A 21600-nucleotide genomic window follows, 5' to 3' on the forward strand; every position below is an offset into this window, starting at 1 on the left:
TACCGTCTGGGAAAAGTGTGGAAACGAGCAATAAGCGAGTGATAGACATACGTCCAATGCGAACCCATAATGTCCGACACAACCAGCCCGAACCGGCTCCTCCCATGCTGACAGTTGTGGAAACGCAACGAGAAGTAAACATTCGCTAAAATGTAATAATGCTCACGTCGCGCCATTAACAACTGCTCTTGTGTATATGTGCTTGGATGTACCGCTCCTCCCTCCTGCCAACCTTGCTCCGACCCTAGAAGCATAAGAAAGATTTGACCAGATCATAACGATCGGCAAGGATCAGGTACCGGCTGATTTCTCTCGGGAGAAAGCGAGACGATCGCGCAACGAGTTCGAACGGGCGCGGGAACGGTACCAAGTGTACCAACGGTGGGAGCATGTGTACATCGCTTCGGGCAACCCGTAGGGAATGGCGGGCGCATGTCGGAGTAAATTACAGAAAATCCATCACATTAGATCAGACCCGTTTCGGCCCCTTTTGGGGTGGTCCCGACAACTCATCGTTCCGTCCATCCAGCCATGGTTATCCATCTGTCCGCCCGCCGGACCGGACAAGGTACGGCCCTGTTTTTTCTTCCTTCCCGGCCAGTTTGTGGCGTGATGACGTTCGTTACGGTTGATGTCCTTTTAAAATCTGCCATGGGATGAAAATAAAATGTGTTCAAGTTTACGGGCTCTTTTCCATGTTTTTTTAGTAGTCGAAGAATCATATTTAACTTAAATAACGTATGTCAATTGATTAAACCTACTTTCATAAGAACACTCTAATTCATGGAAGATCTTTATAGTACAAAATTCTCTTACGGATGCAAAGTTGGCTTGTTTAGTTCAATTCAATTTCCAACATCAATCAGTCTTTCAAACAGATGAATTTTCTCACGGTAGATCACTTGTTATGATCATCATTGGCAGAGAATAATTTCCCAGCTCCGATTTCTCGATTGGTTTGTCTGTTTTATTGTTCTTTCTCCTCTCCTAACAACTTACAATTTTGATCCTTCCCATAATGTTACAACAGTGGGTGGATGTATAGCAAGCAAAAAACCTCTACCATACCGATTCTTGCTGCATTCGTTTGCACTCAGTCATGATGCTTATTGTTGCCCAGGCAACCACCGTCGGTAATACGAAATAAACATGTTCTCTCTATAATTACTGCGCGATGTTTGTTTTGTACCGATCCTCGACCGGCCAGAAGCAACGTTCGCTGGCAGCTGCCAAAATGAAGGACCCTCCCTCCATGGTGGTTCACAGGGGAGGGGGGGAAGAATTAAAACAGTACCGAAGAAAAAGCTCCACCCAACGCTTCACATTCTGACGTGCCAGTCCTCCCCCGGGAGTGCGTGTGTGTTTGTGTGTGCTTTGCGTGATTTGGCGCTGCACCGATCCTGGAGTGCGTCCTGGCAGAAGTCTTGGCAAACGCGGCGATCGGTCGTACCGGTGACCCGTGGTTCACCCGTGGTGCATTCCCGGGTAAATCCACGGCCAATGACACCCGGCCCGGAGGGGCCACCCTTTGCGAAGGGTTATGACTCCTGCATGGACGGCTAATGAAGGCATCAAACCGTTGCCCGCGGTTGTATTTATGGGAAAAAGTTCGTCCGCAAACGATGCAGGCAATTGTCTTTCGAAGTTGTTTGCTTTCGTCCATTATTATTACGATTGTTATTAACCGAACTTAATAAAATACAGATGAACCCATAAACCACAGTGGCCCCACGACTCTACACCAGAGCACCGTGGCGTGGTACTAAAACAGTGCGCAATTAATACTTTTTCCTACGAAAGCACACACTTCCCTAGTTGGGAAAGGGCACGGGGCCTTGCCCAAAGAGCAAGGATACTCATGAACATCCCTCCAGCTTGCGTATCGAACGATTGGGCTTTAAATTTTGCCGAAGCCTTGCGGGGAAAAAGTTTTATTAATTTATTAGTATCCCAGCCACCGACTTCGGGACCCCGCTTCCACTCCGGAAGGGAACGCCACTCGATTAAGTCCATGGGCCGAGAAGATTCGCTCGCGTCGGTTAATAAACGGAAACGGAGCGAACGAGAAATGAAACGAATGAAAAACAAAACCGGTGGAAAATGAGCGAGAAATAGTTTATAGTATTGGCTGGAGAAGCGGTTTTTAATAAAGCCATAAATCTATTATTTTATGGCTGCACGCTTAAATATGGTCCGGAGCGGCCGCCATTGCTCGCCAGCCGATTGTGTTTGTTTTTTTTGTTCTCTGCTTATGACGATGGGGATGATGATGGTGATGATGATGATGATGATCATGAAGATTTGGTTGATGATGCAATATTTACTTTCCTGCGAAATGATGCGCGATTGAAAATCTTCCACTTTCTCATTGTTTCTACCGACGTTTACTTTTGTTATTATGTTTGGAGAATCTGTTTTAGTTTCAAAAATAGTTTTTAATGTTTGACTGTCTTTTGCATGATATGATGGCTTGTGTTTTTAAGCGTTTCATATTTATTTCACTTTGGTGCTCGTTGTGGCAGTTCAAATTTATTCACAACGAGTTCCCGTGCCTCGAGTAAAATCGATCGGAATTGTTTAAAGATATTCCATTCCATTTATTCTAAGTAATTTTTTATGTTACAACTGCCACCACCGCAGCAATCTACCCTTTAACCTGGTGGCTCACTCTTGGTGGGTGGTTCAAAGTTAAGCATTCGTGTTGCAAACGGTCGATCCCGATCTTGGACCAACCGATAGCGTTAAAAGGCCTAAGCAACATTCCTACTGCCTGTTCCTGCGCCACAACTGCTTTGCACAATCGCGGGCCGGCGACGAGATCTATTTTGCATTCGACACTCGGACGGCGGACAAAAGCTTCCCAAAAGCCGGCGCGAACGCGAGCGCTGACCACTCAAGGAGGAGGGATCAAGGCGAAGGGGTTTCCAAAGTGACCCAAATAAATGGCATTAAATTCTTGCCACTCCGAAGAATGCAGCCAATGTCAGAACTGATCGATGTATGCGATAATGGGTTGGGAAGCGGGAAGGGGTGAGCGGGGAGTGGGGGTGGCTAGTGGGTTACACAACAAAATGGCGTCCGGGGCTCCGGTAAAACAATCGACCATATTGATCCGCGGTGTGCGTGTTTCGTATCGGGCCAGAGCAACGTTCCGGGGTTCGAGCGGCGGGTGTAAAAAAATGTTCCGATCATGTTGAGTGGCAAAGACAGACAAACCCTTCCTCCTCCCCGTCCACTGTCCGCCAACCCTCCGTCTCTTATGCTGCGCAACGCGGAGCTGTAAACAATCGCGCTCATTTCGAGCGTAATCGACCAAAAAAACAAATCCCACCGGGTTTTCGATCGATTAGTCGATAAACGCTGTCCGTTAACGACGTCGTTTGCCGTCGATGAGTCGACAAAAACTTCCCCCAATGCCCCACCCCCTTCCCCCGTTTGCCTCCGCACAAGTTCACGGATAGCAATGGTTGTTTTCTAATGGATTTACCGAAAGCGAAAGCAAGCCAAGGAGGAACCGCATGGTAGCGCGCCGTCCCACCGCCCGTTGACAGTTCGATGACAGTTGACGCTTGTGCTCCAACAAATGAACGCGAAGAGAGTCGCCGTTTGCGACGAAACATCCAACACTCGACGACCGGAGCCGACGAAATGCAATCGATTCGCGAGCCAAGGGCTAGGCAACGTGCCCCATTCGTTCCACTCCACGTTCACATGTTTTGTGCCGCAGCGCGCACCCAAAAACTAAAAACGGGAGGCTGGGTGCCCATCTGACCTACCTGACACCCTCCATTAGCTTTATCGTCTTGTCAAGACCTCAAGAGGTGAAGCAAAACCGGAGTGAAGAAAAAAACCTACCATCGGTGGAAAATAAAGGGCAACACCCGCACTTGCGCTAATCGCATTTGCTGTCTAATGGTAATAATTACATTTAGATAAACGTGCCAACGGTGCCTCCCGCTGTCATTCTCGGGCCGCTAAGCCACCCTTCTTCCCCTACACATATCCTCTCCCCATGGTTTTGTCTGTCGGTCCGTCGGGGTGGTAATAAATTCACGGAAAATGATCGCTTCCATTCGCGTTTGTGATTCCATTTACATTCGAGTGTGTTGTTCCTCCGTTACGTTGTACGCCCCGCGTAAGGCTAACCGTTGCCGGTTGAAGACATTCGATCGGTTGCACTTGTTGCACCCGGTCCTGCTCCTCCCACCACGCCGAACCACGTGCGCCTGTGCATTCGGGCAGCATCAAAGCCGTGCCGGGCCGCTCGGTTGGCTCGGCGGTGTTGACGCCGAATGGAGCGTATCGAATGACGCCGAACTATGGTCGTTAAATGATTGGATGGTGGTTAAAGTGGCCTCAGAATTAATCCACCCGATTACCAAGGGATGTGTTGCGAAAATAGTAACCAGTATGGGAGTAACGTAAACAATAAATCAAACGAGCATCTCGTGTGTGGAAAATGCAACCTTGGAAAACTGCGAAATGTTTCACTATTAAAAAAAATCGTTCTTGTCGAAGAGAGAGAGAGTAAACTATTGTGTTGTGTTTTACAATACTTTCGCTTGTCTTTTAATCCACCTCGTGGCGAAAGATTGGCATGAAAAGGTTGACCATGAAGCCGGTGGCGCACCTGTTTCGTGGTCGAGAAATTGCTCAAGGGAAGTTGTGTGTCTACCGATGGAAACGTTCTGTTTTAGACTCTACCACCATCCACCCGACTCGAGCACGGATAGTACACAAAATTCAAGCTCACCTGTTGAGAAATCGGCGTTTTGCTATCCTTTTTAAAACGGCTTATCCGTTCGCATTAACCAATTCAGTAAAACGCAACGCACTCCAGACCCAATAAGTGTGCAGTACTTCGGCTTTCGGTTGGCCATGACGGACGTGCATGCGCATGCATAATGCTCAAATTACATGCACTCCCCCCTGTGAACGGTAGGCACCCGCCGCAACCTGTGGCTGCCGTTTGTTGGTAGCAAGAATTAAAAAAAAAAGCACAGGCCGCCTACACCAGCTGTAGTGAGTGGGAGTAAATGGATATCGATAAATTAATGTAATTATGATATCATATTAGTCACCACGAGGGGCTGCCAGGAGCTAGGGTTTCGATTTGTGGCCGGCAAACATAACTCACCCACCTTTCGAATCGGTCCGCACAGGTGCGCCATATTGGTTTGGGGGGGGGGGGGGGGCCGGAAAACACAACCTGCTGCTCCACATTTACTCCAACGATTGGCTGGTGACGGGACCTTTTCTGCTGTCGCGCAGAAGTTAAGCCGTTCGGTTGGCGAAATAATATGCGAAGAAATGTTCGCCCGGTTGCACAATTTATGTGGGAGATTGTCGGGGTGGCCAATTTTGCCTGGGAAAACTGGGCACAGCACAGTTCTAGCACACCCACACACACACGTCCCAAGGGGTTGGATTTTATCTGGAAATAATGTTTACACTTTATGTGCTTGTTATGACACACAGAGGTTTCGGGTTTTGTTTTCACGTTGTTTTCGAGCGATCCGATTTTCTTAAATATTCCACAACTGATTCTTTTCGCTTTCAATTAGCTCCAGCTGTTTACCGTTAATGATATAGGTTTTCGGGGTGTAATTAAAAATTATCTCGAATTTGTACGTTCGGGTTCAGATCGCGCCCAACGCGACGCCGCTTAAAAAACCAACAGACCGCAGCTGAGCGCGGATAAAATCTATCGTGATTGATTACAATTCTAGCAGCCCGCCATTAAAAACCGATCAATCATGTGGCCGGGTTGGCTAGCGTTGGCTCACTTTTGTTTTATAGGGCCCGCTCCCCCTCGCCAGCGCCTCCAATCAACGCGAATGTTAGCCGGCCTCCCCGCACTCCGGCCACAACCTGCACCGAAATTAATGGCAATAAAATGTGTTAAACATAGGTTCGCGAAACGGTGACTTCGATTCAATAATAATCGATTGAAGCGGACGCACCCGATCGGTTCCGATCGGCCGGCGTTAAGACACCGGCCCGATACACAATCGGCGCAGGAGGCGTGAGTCATGCGGTCCGATCTGGGGACCGGCCAAGCAACGCGATACGCCAAGACTACGTGGCCCTCCCGCTCCGGTGGGGGCTGAGATGAATTTGATAAATTTTGATCCATTTATCAACACTCCACTGCGGCTCCGCTCCCGCAAACGGTATCAGTCGCACTTCGTCCCTTCCCCGGTCCCACGTTTGATTTCAATAAACCAAAACCCTCCCTGAGCAACCTTTAGGGGGAAATATTTTTATTTTCCTCTTTTCGCCCGAGCGGCTCGAGGGAAGGCTGCCAAAATGCTTCTCGTGGTGCGGATAAACAGACATTAATTTCAATTAGGTTACGGCGCTCACAAGGACCGCACCTCGTGGGGCGATGGTTTTTTCTCCCTTCGGCGTAATATTTTCTTTTTACTTCGACCCGAACTCATCGGGCGCAATCGGGCGGTTGTTAGTGGTGCCGGATTGCGGTGGCGGGATAAAATTTATCGTCCCCCATTGGGGTCAAATGGGGGTGGAAATTGAAAGTGAAAAAAGACGCTATATTTTCAGTGGCACACACATGCAAATCTGGTCCACTGGATGGTCGAGACATTCGGGGAGAGGGAGGGGTATAAATAAATACGTTCACTTTTGGTTTCACTGAATCACTTTTAACCCGGCCTGGGAATTGTGACTTTATGAATGAATTCGTTGAGAAGATGCCGAGTAATGAAGCTTCAATCGTTTTCCTAGTTTTACGACTTTTAAAATTATTTGTAATATTTCATACAACTGTCCGTTTCAGATGAGTTTTCCTTTACATTACCTCGCCCAGTTGCTTGAAAACGTCACACTTTCTACGCCTTTAATAAGCCGCTTATCTTATCGCTGGATTGAAAATCTCATGCGTGTGGATAATTGTGATCCACGGGACAGAAAACGAGTAATTGCTTATTTACCAGACACGCACCTCGATCGGGCGCAGTAACGGGTAGAATTGGATTGCATTTTCACCCAGGGGACGAGGGATGGAAAAACCTTCGAGGGCGGTCACCAATCATTACGCTGACGACAGGATGGCTGGATCGCGCATGCACCGTGGAGGTCCGTGGACGGTTTGTTCCCGAAAGTGTCCGCCCCTGGTCGTCGCAGAATGGTCGGATGGTTTTTCCGTCCGTATCGCGATCACGATCACATACGCCCGGACTAAATGAAGCAATTACAACGGGTGAAAACCGTTCCGTTTCAGGCACGAACTATGGATGAATAATCAAGGTGGACAAAAATATCAAAAATTAATTCCCACGTTTTTGAAGTGTTTCACAACAGAACTTTTGATTTATAAATTAGTATGTGAAATTATAATAAAATAAGTGAAATGTGCGTTACATTTTTTTTCAAAACTTGCTATCAAAAATCAAACTAGTAGGAAAATATTTCAATTCCTAATTCTGCGTCACCGGGTTTCATGTGTTCGGGTGTTGGATCATATTTAATTGATTTTCCTTCTTGAATCCCGGGGGAAGATGACGATTACGATGATACGATCGCAGATTGCAGCAAGTCCACCACCCGGGCTTTCAGCTTGCCTCATCCCTATCGTCACCAACGTCACCCAACCGCAGGATAGCACTTATTTAAAATGATATTTATGATGATTATTATTCGCACATAAATTTCAACCCCCACCGGACGCTTCCGTGCCCTGGTGAGAATTACTTACCACCAGCACACACCGCCAGCGGCTAGAACGAATGGACGGCTTCAACGGCGTTTGAATGGTTTCAATTTTTCTTCCACCCTTCGATCGGGTGCCCCATTTGCGTACCGTACGATTGATCCGCCAGGGAGGCAGGATTCTTCGAAGATGCTGGAAGGAAGAGAGAGAGAGAGTAGTACAGAAAAACCTAATGATGCAAATCGAACGATCGCGATCGTGTTAAACTGCACCGCTTTTGGTCCCTATCGTTCTTTTGCCACCTTTCTTTTCTTCTCTCTGGCGTTCGCACGTTTTCGGTATCAATTTCAGCCGAAAGCGATCGATCGTCACCACGATAGAGCTACAATTAACAGCAGCGCTGGAAGCAGTTGGAACGCGATCGCCAACTTCCCCGGCTGGAATTGAATTTCAACACCACAAAGGGTGATGTGTTTTATTAAGAAATACCCACCTGGGTGGGTGTTCCGCGCGCGTTTGGTGGGAAGTATTATTACGATTGCAGCCTGATAACAATTTGCAAATGTTACATCATAGAGCGAGAGATGGCAAACGAGCGCATGAAAGGCTGGTTGATCAATTTGATTCACCAAACGGGAGCATATTCCCATCCCATAGTATGTAGCCCTAAGTGAACGGGGGTTGGTCGTTAGTGATAGCGTTTAATCGGTTTTTAATTTACGCCTCGCGAAATGTTTCCAAATCGAATCGCTGTGTTTTAATTTCTTCTTGACCCATCCCCTTTCTTCTCGTTCCGACAGGAGGACCTTCTGATACACGGTGACTCCGTTTACGACATTATCGATAAGCAGGATCACGGTGCCATCCAGAGCGAGCTGAGCCGGGGCGTTACGCAGCACTCCGGCGGAGCGCACGGACATCATTCGCACCACTCGCCCCTGCACCATCATCAGCAGCACCATCAGCATCACCATCTGCAGCACAACAGCAATCATCACAATCACCACCATCACAGTCAACAGCAGCAGCACCACCACCTTCAGGTGCACCATCATGGTGGCCACGGGAGTGCCCTGTCCCCGTCCGGTGCGTCCGTGGCCGGATCGAGCTCGTCCGCGGGCGGCTCGTCGGGCTCGTTGGCGGGTTCGTCGCTTATGGACGGCGAGCAGCGAATTTTTCTCTGCCGAATGAACGTGAGCCGGAACGCCCGGAGACAGATGCGGTTCGGTGATCAGAAGGTGAGTAGTATTTTGAGGGAAATTGTTACGCACTGCGAAATATAACTGTAAATTTGGGTCATACATGAACACTTTGTACGAAGCTGTTTTGTTCGTTACGTTTATAAAGGATCAGTTGGAGAGATTAATTTCTTCCATCATGTACCCCCATGCCGTACTTATGAGGCGTTAAGTAAACAAACCCCCGCCATTTACCCGCCAGTACGATAATTTAGCACCCTTCGCCCAAGGAACCTTTCAACCCCGAAACTAATCTCATTGCGACGATTACGGAGGCTAACACCATTTTCCCGCCCGCTCGGTCATTCAGCGGACGCACGAGAATGACGAAGTACCGGAGCTTACTGAAATAAGCCTTCCCCGTATGAGCAGATCGCGGACTAAGTGTGTGTGTATGCGCGTGCGCACGTACCCGCGCGATCCCTTTTCCGTTCATAATTGGATCCAATAATTTATTTCACCAACTCAGATGACGGGAGCGGATAAAAGAGTTGGTGCGCTACGCCGTGGCGCTGAAATCCCCTTCTACCGTAGCGAATACGTAAACTAATCCTCTCATTGTATGCATACCAGTTGACGGTGGGACCTCCCTGGGCTGGAGCGCAACGGTGACCTTAGCGAACGCGAACCGCCTAACAACCTCCTGGCTGGATCGCATTTGAATTGGCCCACTGGGACGGTACGCGCGAGGTTTCGTCAAATTCGCCGATGCTGACGAATGCAGGCCGATAGTGGAGTGCATTCAAGATCACCCACCCGCCACGAGGGTGCGTTGTTTTGCTTCGTTTTCCATTATTAACGAAACCCGGCGGACATTGCCAGCGGGTCGGGTTGGACGACGCAACCCGAAGGTCCATCAATAAATGCGCCAAAGTTCGTAAATGTTGATGTCTCTATTCCACCTACTTATTCCACTTCCACGGGTTCGCTCCCACCACGGATCCACGTGGAGACATCTCCATCCGCGCTCGGCCGGTGGTACGATTGTTCGAAGCGTGCACAGGAAATGAAGCGATCACACATTTCCGAGCTGCTTTACCAGTGCTGCTTTATTAGGCAGCCAGCCGAACCGAAGGCTAACGAAACCATCTTTGACCGGGGACGGGGGCAGCAGATCCGATGACTTCCTTCTGTATCCGACGCCTTCCCGCGCGACCCCGGCGACAACGCCTTTACGACAATAATGGGACACACATGTGGGGTTTTCACGCTGTCCTCTATCCATCCTTCTCTCTCTCTCAGCCAGGGGGAAGCATTTTGGGAAGCTGTGAGCAGAACTTCTTTGCTTGCTTGGCCATTCCGTGCACCGGTTGCAAAGGTGAGGCAAGCGTCTACATTTCATTCAATTATTTTAACTCCCACGCGATTTTACTCGCAGCGCGATACGGGGGCAGGAAGTCTCATCCAATTGCATCCGCAAACGAGCCGTCTGCTGCCTGATGGCTGCGATCGTCTTTTGGCCCTTTGGAAATTGGAACGCGACACTCCATTTTGTCCTTTTTTTTAATGAGTAAATGCATCATTCATGTGACGAGCGGTAAAAAAAGCGCTCAAGTTAAATTATGCTGACAAAAAGTCAGTGTCTCATGAGTATGAGTTGAGGGAAGTTTTAAAGAAAATGTAATACTCCGGAAACAGTTAAACGGGAAGATATAAATAGAATCCTTTAAGAGTATTCGAACTAAAATAGAACTAGCTAATGAACAATCATCCACTCACCGCCGTTTGACGTCACGATCTAATGTAACATCGCTAACAACGGCTCGAGCCGCGATCCAACCGATGGGTTGTCGAATTGATGAAGCATCAGCATCTTCTCGCGGTGTCTCATTTCTTGCTCCTTAATCACACCTGCCGCAAGGTGACGAACGTGAATGTTGGGCCATACAAAAACCGCTAAGCCCGACCCGACCGGCCCGAGCTTCGAATGACCATCAGAGTTGCAATTATAGAAATTATGGGATTACGACTAGTGGAAACCGACGCCGTTTCGAGCGCCGCAAGGCCGAATGGGCCCGGGTGATGCCACCGTCGCCACGGGAACGGTGACGTAATCGACGTGTAAAGTGAGCAAAGGCCGCCCGGGTTAATTGATGGTTTAGTGCGGGAACGATGTGTTAGGATGGCCTCGGAAAAACCAACCGGTTCCGGACGCGCGGTTCGGGGAAGCATAGAAATAGGAAGTAGCGATGGGCATAGTGGAACTGAAAACGCTCATGGAAATGGGTTGATAAGTTGTATTTTAGCATGGTTAAAATTAATTTTTGATTATCGTGTCTTGGTTAACTAGCTTAACACTTGACAGTTTGGAATGAGTAAACAAGCAACTAATAGAACAAACAGTTTAGAAATGCACCATACGATCCTTCGTTTCAAGTAAAATTGTTTCCATTATGCTCTAAAATTTTCTACACATATCTTAATAATGATGTGATTTTTCTCCCTTCCAGGTGGTACTGGTCCAGGGCCATTATCTGTCCTATCTGCCACTGTGTAGCCGCAACGAGCCCGTTTTCATAGCGACCTGCACGCCGATCGCGATGCCGGAAACGCGGGAATGCGTCGTCCAGGGTGCAACCAACGTGTTCACCACGATCCACTCGATGGACATGAAGGTGGTGCACATTGACAAAAAGTAAGTACGTTTTCGGTGCTCCTAACGGGATCGTTTGTGACCGGTCGCAGCCATTAATAATTCATGACCAAAGGTTGAGAAACGGTTTGCTGCGTTGACGGAATGCAACACGATACGGATTTGTCCTTCTGACTGGCGCCCAGCGTTAACGATCGATTGTTTTTCCGGTGTGTTTCCACGTGGGTGATCAGCGGAAGCGTTCTGGTTTTTAGAATCGGAACTGATCGACTCGATGGATTGCACTAATTAGTATAAATAACTGAATTTTAACCTACGATGAGAGCTTTGTTAAATCATATAACCATGCAACAGTATAAAGTCTATCTTATGGAAAAGATTTGGAAAGCAATTTGAACCGGTGTTGTTTCTCGTTCAAAACAAATTTGCCTCATTTCTGCTGCCCTGGGTTGATTGGTTGAACCAATAAATTACCGGCCGTATGCTACATATTTATGCGCCTCCAATTTCTCAGACCATTTCCGTCTAGCGTTCTGGCAAGACTGGCACGATGACGCTGGCGCAATATGGTTTCGCGTGGCATACTCCCCCTTTTGGGTAAACCTTACCAGCAACGGCGAGGATCCTGCAGAAAAAAAGAGAAAAGGAAAACTAAGGACGAGAAAATTATTCCGGAAAAAAGGGGAACTGCAAACCAACGAGCGCGGAATATTTTACACCCCGAAACGATGCTCGATGGATGTTTATGAAAAGCTTGGGTGCGCGACCGTACTGTTGCGAGATGGGCTGCAGCGAGTTGGTCCGGTGCGCCCGGTGATTGATATCCGAAGGGCGGGAGGCCTCGAGTATCCCACATACACATACACACACACTGGCACATCGGTGCCGAAACGATCGTATGATGAATGGACCATAATAGGCAGGATCGAGAACGACGCGAGAACGCGTTGGAGGAAGATAAATTTTTGATAATGCACCAAGCGGAGTCGTCGTATGGAGGGCCGCGTGAACCGAAAGCAAAGTGCACAAACGTTACACTGCTTCCTGGGTGCAGGTGGTGGGGGTAGGTTGTTGTTTTAGCCGTCGTACGACACCGTTTCGTTCGGGTGTTTTTCGCTTTCCCTTATGTTTTTCTTTTTCTTTTTTTGGTTTTTGTAAACCTCCATTCTAATCGGAGCTGGTAGAATGTGATGATGGTTCGAGTTGGCAGCGAGCAAGTTCCGGATGAACGCCAAAAGTTACCAACTGGATCGACGCTCGCGTCCGGTGAAAAGGGGCTCCGTCGCAGGAGGAGGACAATTCGTTTGTTCAAGCGGAGCGTTCCGGCGAAAGGTCAGCCCGTAAGCGGACGCACCATTCGAAGGAGTCCCTTTCGCCACGTCGATTGGACAAGTGCGCAATTTGGGATAATCGCCGGGTCGATTCATCATTCACTCGTCCCGGGCGGCGAGAAATCACCGATAATCCACGGCGATTCCAGGCACTCGACTGCGGTCCAATTATCAACACTAAAGTTCAACGTGGCGATGTTGTTGCGGCGATGCAACTAATTCCCCTTCCCGCTCGCGCACGTTCGCTTCCGACTTCCAACGGCCGAACCCAGTGATTACGGTCCGGTGGGGTTTACTTCGCGACGGATTTTTTTTTTCGTGTTACTGTATTGTTGTATTTCTTCACTTGAAACTAATCAACATAAGCAGATCGATCGATCTGTGATTGTAATTTCTACGTAGCAATTACCCTGGTGCAGGTCCGGGTTCGTGTCCTGTTCGCATCCGCACGGCGTTGATGTCATCTGGTTCGAGAATTGCATGCCGTGCGTCATCTCGCGCTTGTAACACTGAACCAGACAACCGATCGAACTAATCGAACCGATCGAACGCTATTAGCCGTCTGACCCGCATACTTTTGCTTGCTGATGGTGTTTCCTGTCAGAAAAACAAATGTTGGTAAATGTTTCTCATTTGTCAATATGCCGAATAGGATCACCAGGTTGTGTTTCAATACATTCAAAGTATATCAGTTAACAAATGATTGTTCACTTAAAAGTGTTGCGTGTTATAGGTTTTTACGGTTTTTTTCTGGAAAAAACTTCCTGTAATGTGGGTTACATTAGTATTTTTTCTATTCCTATCTCTTTTTTGCCAATTGTAGATGATAACAATTGGAAACTCGATAAAAACCAAGAGTTTATTTAGTTCTCTATTTATTTTTAGCTTACTTTGTTTGGAGCAACAAATAAGATACTAAATATTAAACTATCTAGATTGTACAGTTTAGTATTAGCTGATTTTATGTAAACTTTTTTAAAATCTCACAGGACAGTCATAGAATAAATAAAACTGAATAAATCCTTCTCGCACAATGTACCGACAGGGAGCGGATTCGAACGAGCACTCGTACTCGTAAAGCACACAAATAGCTGACTGCTCAGCCCGAGGCCATCCAGTCGACATAAACCATGGCCATGAAATGTGCGCAGCCTTTTGGCTAACCGAGGAAACGAGAACTGAGAGGGGCCGAAGCTAAACCAAACGATTTCGAACTGGCTTATGATTCAATCCACTGGCATTCCAATCGAATCGAATGATAGACTTAGGGTATACTGTGCATTGATAATTTTATTAAATTCTAATGTTTACCTACATTTCATATTATTTTGAAATCATCAACTAAATAAAATATAAAATAAGCTACTTATTACTTAAATACAACGAACCGGATGGCTCAATATGCTGTATAGAGAAGTGTTCTGCCTGATCAAAACTTGTAAACTCAGTTACGTTAACATCAGGAGAAAGAATGAACGGAGTAAGAACGAATGTTTGATCCGTAGGAATCTAATCCACATAAAATTTTTATGATAATCCTACCATAGAATCTGCCATTTTGAGGAGGCAGATTACACATTCTGTGTCTTTGCTCTCACGACAAAACAGACATCTTTGCTTCGTTGATCGTGGAAAATATATTGTGGTAAAGACTTGTTTGACTCAACTGCTTCAAGATGCACTTCTGGGTTAGGTACAGCTTCTTCCGTATTTCCAAAACGGATTATGTATTGGCTCCCGTTTGTTCTTATATAGCTTTTATTACTGCACATATGCATTGGACAAATGTAATGCTTTAAAGAGTTTCAAACAATGTAAACCGAAACAGATTCAGTGTTTGTCAACAAATGCATTTTCGTAAAGATTAATGCTTTCTAATGAAATCATTTAACTTAAAATTAAGACACTATACTCAGCATCTCATCGACCGAACGACGGGGTCACTTAAACCCTGAAAGTTATTTTTTGGATACATTTTACCTCCACCAACGCTGCTTTCCTCATCCCCACCGATAGCTGACCGTTTAGCGTGTGGAATGAAAAATGTGATTGATAAAAGCTAAAATGAGTGATTAATCATTCACCTTGCGCCGCACCATCCATACGAGCCGCCGGTAAAGTAAAAAAGCAAAAAGTCATCAGGAAAGGGAAGAATCTTAAGCAGAACAACATACGACAGAGGAGAGAATAAGCTTGAACGATTTGATGCTCCGGATCTCGACTTCGGTTTTTTTTTGGGGATCCCCATCCAAAAGCACTCCGTGTGTCAAGAGGATTAGGTTGTCTAGTGCCGATGCTGGAGGTCGTTGGCTGGATTAGAACCGAAGGCAACGATAGCGACAGTAAAAATAGCACTGATTTGAGCGGTTCTGTTTTGTTCTTTTTGAGTAAGTGTCACATTGTTGTTTTGACATCGATAAACAAAAAGGATTGCAAATTTGTGTTAGCCACGTGGTTTCCATTTTGTGGGTGTAAACTTAAAAGGGTGAGGAAAACAAATAACAAACAAAGTAAATAAATAAGCACAACGACTATTTATAGGATAAAAACACTCTCCGGATCTTTGACGCCCACACACGAGCATGGCACGAGCAAGGTCAAAAGTGCACCCAAAGCTTCGCTTTCCGGATAGTTCACGCGTCAGCGATCTGATGCTATCCAACATCGGTTGCTTCCTGCCCGAGGGTCAGTTTAATTCATAGGCTCGCCCCGGCAAACTGCATCGTCGGTCCATAAACATATGCTTTCTTAACTTTACACCACCGTCTGGCAGTCGGGTGTCTCTATTTGCCTATGGCGCACGATGGCATATGTCATAGCCGAAGACGCCCCCTTGCAGCGAACTTCTGGTCGATCAGATTTCTTCATCGCAACGCTCATCCACGTGCCCGCAGCCGATCTGCGATTGATTTTTTATTCGATCAGCTTATCGATTCGAGCGCTCGAGCTTCTTTTCCAGTTTTTCCTCCCACTTTCGTTGGTTTAAAGCGACCGAGAGTCCCTGCCACGCCCGCCACACGTCCTCAAACGTGCGTCCCGAGCGAGGACACGGGACGTTTATCGCTTTCGACGCCTTTTGCCATGGCGAATTCCGCCCCAGCCGAACCGTCTTCATTCGCTGCCGCGCGCCTTTTGGGGTGCGATCGCGATCGCAACGATTGCCCCGATATGCTGCAGCATAATCGAATTCAATTTTCTGCCGCACCCGCATCGGCCAGCGGAGCGAACCGTGGCCACCGCCGGGGGCTAGAATGGTAACCTTCGTCAACCCGGTGGACAAGCGAGAATTATTTTTCATTTCGAGGACTCAATGTTATTTCTTTCTTTTTTTTGTTCGGTGTTGTATTCAATACTTTCCGGCTCTGAGGATAACTTAACCCTTCTAGTTGCGCTTTTAACTTTGGAGAAAGCGGAACCGATCGGTTGAATTGCAGCGTGATACTATACTACCCCGAAAAGATCTTTGTGGAACAGATATCATCTTCTTTATGAGCTGAGGATTAGTTAAATGTACGCTTCTATTTTCATCACACACATAAAAGACCTTCCGGATCAGTTCCGTTTAATCTGACCCCCTCAACCCCATTCCGCCCGACCTACGGACGGCTCCAGATTTATTGGTTTCGATGAGGCTGATTCTTTCGCCATCGTCTTACTTCAATCAAAGTATTAACCTCTTATCAAACACGCGAACATGGATTGTGATGTCTCAAAACCAAATAACCTCTTCCTACGAGTATGCTCCAACAAAAATAAAACTCCATAACCGCAAACATGGCGACGCCAGTTATCTGGCTCCAACCAACATCCATCAGCCAGTTTGAGGTAGGTCCGGGCAAATGGCACTTCAACTTCATCCGGACCGAATAATGGCACTGGCGTCGGACGCTCTCTTTGTGTATGCTCCTACGGGCGGAAAATCAAATCGTAAGCTTCCAAGGATTATTTTTGGAACCGTGTTTGCGTAAAAGAATATTTAAGCGATACGAATCGTTTTTAAATGAAAGGCATACGAGGCGACGAACCCCAAAACTAGTAAAAGGCTTATTTGTCTATCCAACATACAAAAAAAATGTAGTATGTACTCCAAAGAATTGATATTTCAATAAGTATGTGACTGTCAAAGTTTTTTGGTTTTCAACAATTTAACAATTGGGTATTTAAACGGTCGCCATAGCCGATGGACAACACATTCACTTTGGGGGGAAAAAAACCAGTGAGCAACAAAAACTCGATGAAAACATACACATTTTACAGACATTATAATGTATTACTGATAACGCCGAATGATTTAATGCTTGACACGGATTTGAATAAATCAAAGCACCGATGATGCCGACGAACTTTACAGTCTCGAAATGGACGTAGCCCAAAAAAAAGTACAGTTTGTGGACAAACATTTCCGAATATTTTTTTACGTTTTTTACCGGGAAGAGAGATTTGCAAAGCGTCAACTTAAGCAACGGTTTCGGATGTCGGGACATGATGGGACGACAAAATAAAACAACCTCATTAAGTAAACCACCGCGGCAGCGTGGCGGGGTCGGAAATGTCTGCGCAAGCCATTATGGCGGAGGTGCGCGCGGGCCGGTTCCGCGGTATGGTTCCGCATGTAAAACGAGCGTTTGGTTCAGCATAATGTATTTTCTTATGTTTACCATCGTGGCCAAATCTTTACTGTGGTAATTAATCTGGATCAAATAAAGCATGGTAGGTGGCCACAATATGGATGTACGTTGTATTCGATCCAGTGTGGCGATAATGGGCTTGATAACTGTGCAATAAAATAGAAAAGTTAACCTCTAAATTGTAATGTTCAACTTTATTGTGCTTTCCCAAGTAAGTATCAGATGTTTATTTCGCGGGAACTGTACCTTTTCAATTGCAAACCTTCTCGGTGTATTGTCAGACCTTTGAAAACCCTCAAAAGCTGAATCGAACATCTTGGCTGACTCTGTAAACATTTGCTTTAAGGCAAATATGGATCGCTTTAATAAGCGGGTCACTGCATAGGTTAAGCAGACACTATTCTGCTTTGATCGAAAGAAAAAGGTCATATGAGCCGGACACAAATGCCGATCGATGTATTTTTCCTGTACAAAACGTGTGGCACGGCGAACATCTACACATTCGGAGGGTGTAACGGTCCTCCAGGGATTAAGGAGTGCGCACCAAAAGAAACCTTTCCACGCACACAAATCGGTGAGCATTAAGTAAGTTATCAATTGTGTATGTGATAAAGAAAACCGAAGCGATGGGGGATTGGGTTGCATAATTGTGAATGGGTTGGCCTTAACCGGAGGCGAGCATACGGGATGCGTCGATTAAAATTAACAAATTCATTTAATATCACAACGTTACTATCTATGCGAAACTGTTGGTTTGGCAGATGGTTGGAGCAGATGCTTATCAGATGCATAATAAATACAAACCGTTTTCGAAATGAGCCAAAAACGGCTTTCAATAGAAGTTAAAGTTGTCGTTTGGAGCAACATGCAGATATTGTTTGCACATGACAAGAATTATTCCAAGAAATGTTGTATTTTCTGAGAGAGATAAAATAGAGAAACGGAAAAATCCTGCCTGTAATTGCTTAAAACCAAACAGGAATCCAATTCTTTCTCTACCGTAAACCGATCCCCAAACGAGACCTCCGGGCTCGCGGTCCAGCGACGGATCGCCGGAGAATCGTCCCATTTGCCTCCGATCGGAATCGGAATCAATACAGCATCACTTTGACTAATCGATTCATAACGTTCCCGCCGGCCATCAACCGATCGAGCCGACGGATCGCGATGAGAACAAAACACACATACACACAGCGTAACCGCACGTGCAGCCCCTTCCCGGTTTCTTGGGGCCGCCTCTTTCCCGGTCGCTTTCGCCCTCGAGAAATTATCAGTCGATCATCGGACTTGAGGGTGGCAGTTGCTGGTGGTGAAAGATAAATTTCGAAACCTTTTGATATGAACCGACCGTTTTCCACAAGCCGCCGCGAAACATACCGGCACACATCTCCTTCGTTCGTGTGTCCCCTCCCACCTCCCTACTCCTCCTCGCCTTCTGTTTTATTCTATCTTTTGGCGATGGCATTTCATCGTATGCGGCCGAGATTCGATCGATCGATCGCCGGCATCATCGATTTTCTTGCATTTTTGTTGTTAGCGCTTTTTCCGTTTGCTCCCACAGTGCTTTAGATTTAGTTTTCGATCGCTCCGGCCACGGGACGAAAGACAATACGATTAATCGATTTAATTGATTTTTGTCGTTTCGCCTGCGTTCGGTCTTTGGCAAGACGCAGCGTTCAACTAGCGGGCGAGCATCCCAGGAGAGTTTAACCCTTCGGGCACCGATGGGAGGCCGAGGCCTTCCTTACGCTTCTCTCGCCCCTCTGGTGCGTCTGTCATGAAGTGCCTTTTTTCTGATTCTTGACCCGCCAGCAGCAACATGCAACATATGTTCACGGTTGTCGGCTGTCAGCGGCGGACAGAAATGGTCGCGCTTTGCCGCACACTTGCGCGCCCGTCGGCTCGTCGTATCCCATTTATCTCGATGGATTTCGTTCCGTCCGTGCCCGCTGCCCGCGCCACGCTTTCGTTCCGGGTTCTCGTTCCCCGTTTCGGCCCCTCGGGTGGCCATGGTCGGTCCGCTCGGTACTGGTTTCGATGCCGCGTGGCGTTCTGCAGCGCCACCGTTCGGGCGAAAATCGAACGCCAATTCGAGAGCCCGGAGTCCAGGCGGCTTTTGGTCAGCTTCGAGCCTTCCGAACGGTGAAGTAACACTTTTCCCCCGACAGTGACTGCGTGCGGGCGGGATGGAAACCGTTTTGGATATTGAAAATTGCCCCAAAAGCGCCGAAGAACGGGAGGAAAAGCGAATGGAATGATAATTTATTGATTATTAATTTCTTTCGTACGACTGGTGCGTTTGTTTGGGGATTGCAGGTTGCAAAATTATCACATTTCGTAGGGATGATCACTTTTGTGGTGCGGAATTTATGTTAACGCTCCGATGCCTCGGATATAGACATTTGACGTTGCATTGTTTTTTCTCCTTTCCCTATCAAATCTCAAACCATTTTTAATCTCTTCTTTCAGTGGCGAATTTCATCTTGGGTACAGTAGAAGCGAGCTGCAAGGCGTATCCTGGTATCAGCTGCTGCACTGGGAATCAACGCGAGAGGCACAAAGTAAACATAGGCTGAGTAAGTAGAAAAGAAAAGTACATTATAGGTTAACATATGAATCATGATTTGTACCACAAGGGATTTATGGAAAGGAAAGCAAATATTTTCTGTCTGTTATTATTTTGCAGTTAATCGTTTTCCGAACGATTTAGACCAATTAGGAAATGTATAGCGTTTCGAACGAAACATGTTAAAAGTCAAACCGTTTCCGATCAGTTGATATTTTTCTCAACCATATCCACTGCCAATGTCAACTTCATCGAAGGAAGCAGTCAGATCATCAATCGATGCCGATCGATGGACGGTTGACGAATCCGACTGGAGGTAAAACGAACCAGACAGAAGATGATCACCGATCACGGATGGTAGATCATCGGCATTGGCTAAAAACATCCTGCCAGCAACTGCAAGACACGGCTTCCGATCGATATGTACCGTAATACGGTGTGTCGATATCGGTGGTTCGCAAAGGCATGTCCTTTCAACAGTGGAATCTTTACATCAAGATGTAGAGTGAGATATGATATGATGATAATTGGTTGATGTCATCTTGTAACGATTGAGTGGTGGATGGCGACTGAAATGATATTGACAGATGCTACGGACAGTAACATTTAAAATGCTAGAGTCAGAGTCAGTTCGTATGTCAACCACAGTAGAACAATTTTCCTTTACTATTAATCAATATCTTCTGCGTGTTCTTCCTTGCTTAATTTCAGTAACACAATCGGAGCAGGATAGATCGTGCATTTTGCTAGTTCGAATGCAGCGCCGCCAGAGCGACTTCCTTTGGGTGCACGTGGTGCTGCAGGTGCGCGACGGCCAAGACTCCAACCAGCAGTCGGTGATCGTGTGCACTAATCAGGTGTTGAGGTAAGTCCAATCACGTTGCCCTCCCGAAGGCAATGCTTATAGTGAGGTCTACTTTAAGAGGCGTTGGCATGGTATGTAAAGGTTACCATTAGAAGGCCAATAGATATAATCCAAAAGGGTGGTCTAACTTGTGTGCCTTAGAAACAAACAAATAAAAGACATACAAACCCTCACACTTCAGTCGGGGGAGAAAACAACTAACGGGCCACCTCGGCGATCGAATGATCACTGGACGCTCGAACAACGTCACATTCGATCTCTATCGGGATCGAAAATCAATTCGCAACGGCATGTGATTTTACGACAGCTCGCCAAATCACTTTTTTGCGTCAACCCAGGGCAGAAACAGGCGAGTGCAGAACCTTGTGAAGCATTTCATTGAGACGAGAAACCCTAAATCAGATCAGAAAAGAAGAAACAACCCCACATATATGAGAACATTCCTCCACGTTTAACTCCAGAATAACTTATGGAGTTCATTTGATTTTGCGTTCGTCGACCGTTTTCATTGAGGTTCCTCGATTTAACAGAGAGCTTACAGGGCCGTTTTCAATTTGCTACAATCATGGGTGTTCTTAGGGTGTGTACACACATTTCCGGTCGAGACGATTGCGGGCGCGGTACGTTTAGGAAACGTTTAGGGCCGCCCAGGAAGGGCCCTCGAAGAGCCCTCAAAGTAATGTTTGCAAATGCTAAATGCTGCGCGA

At 46.7% G+C, this 21600-nt stretch overlaps 1 protein-coding gene across 1 annotated transcript in view; it reads left to right on the forward strand.

The window, feature by feature from the left end:
* Positions 1 to 21600, forward strand: part of LOC131272856 (uncharacterized) — a gene marked incomplete at its 5' end in the record, with an annotated part of 65561 nt that overhangs the window by 35709 nt on the left and 8252 nt on the right. Inside the window, 4 exons of the mRNA XM_058274726.1 lie at positions 8473 to 8910; positions 11361 to 11545; positions 19932 to 20038; positions 20740 to 20893. Of these exons, the coding sequence (XP_058130709.1) occupies positions 8473 to 8910; positions 11361 to 11545; positions 19932 to 20038; positions 20740 to 20893 (884 nt within the window). The remainder of the gene's footprint in view (positions 1 to 8472; positions 8911 to 11360; positions 11546 to 19931; positions 20039 to 20739; positions 20894 to 21600) is intronic.

The sequence above is a fragment of the Anopheles coustani genome, chromosome 3, assembly GCF_943734705.1.
Source record: "Anopheles coustani chromosome 3, idAnoCousDA_361_x.2, whole genome shotgun sequence".
In the NCBI taxonomy this organism is placed as follows: Eukaryota; Metazoa; Arthropoda; class Insecta; order Diptera; family Culicidae; genus Anopheles; species Anopheles coustani.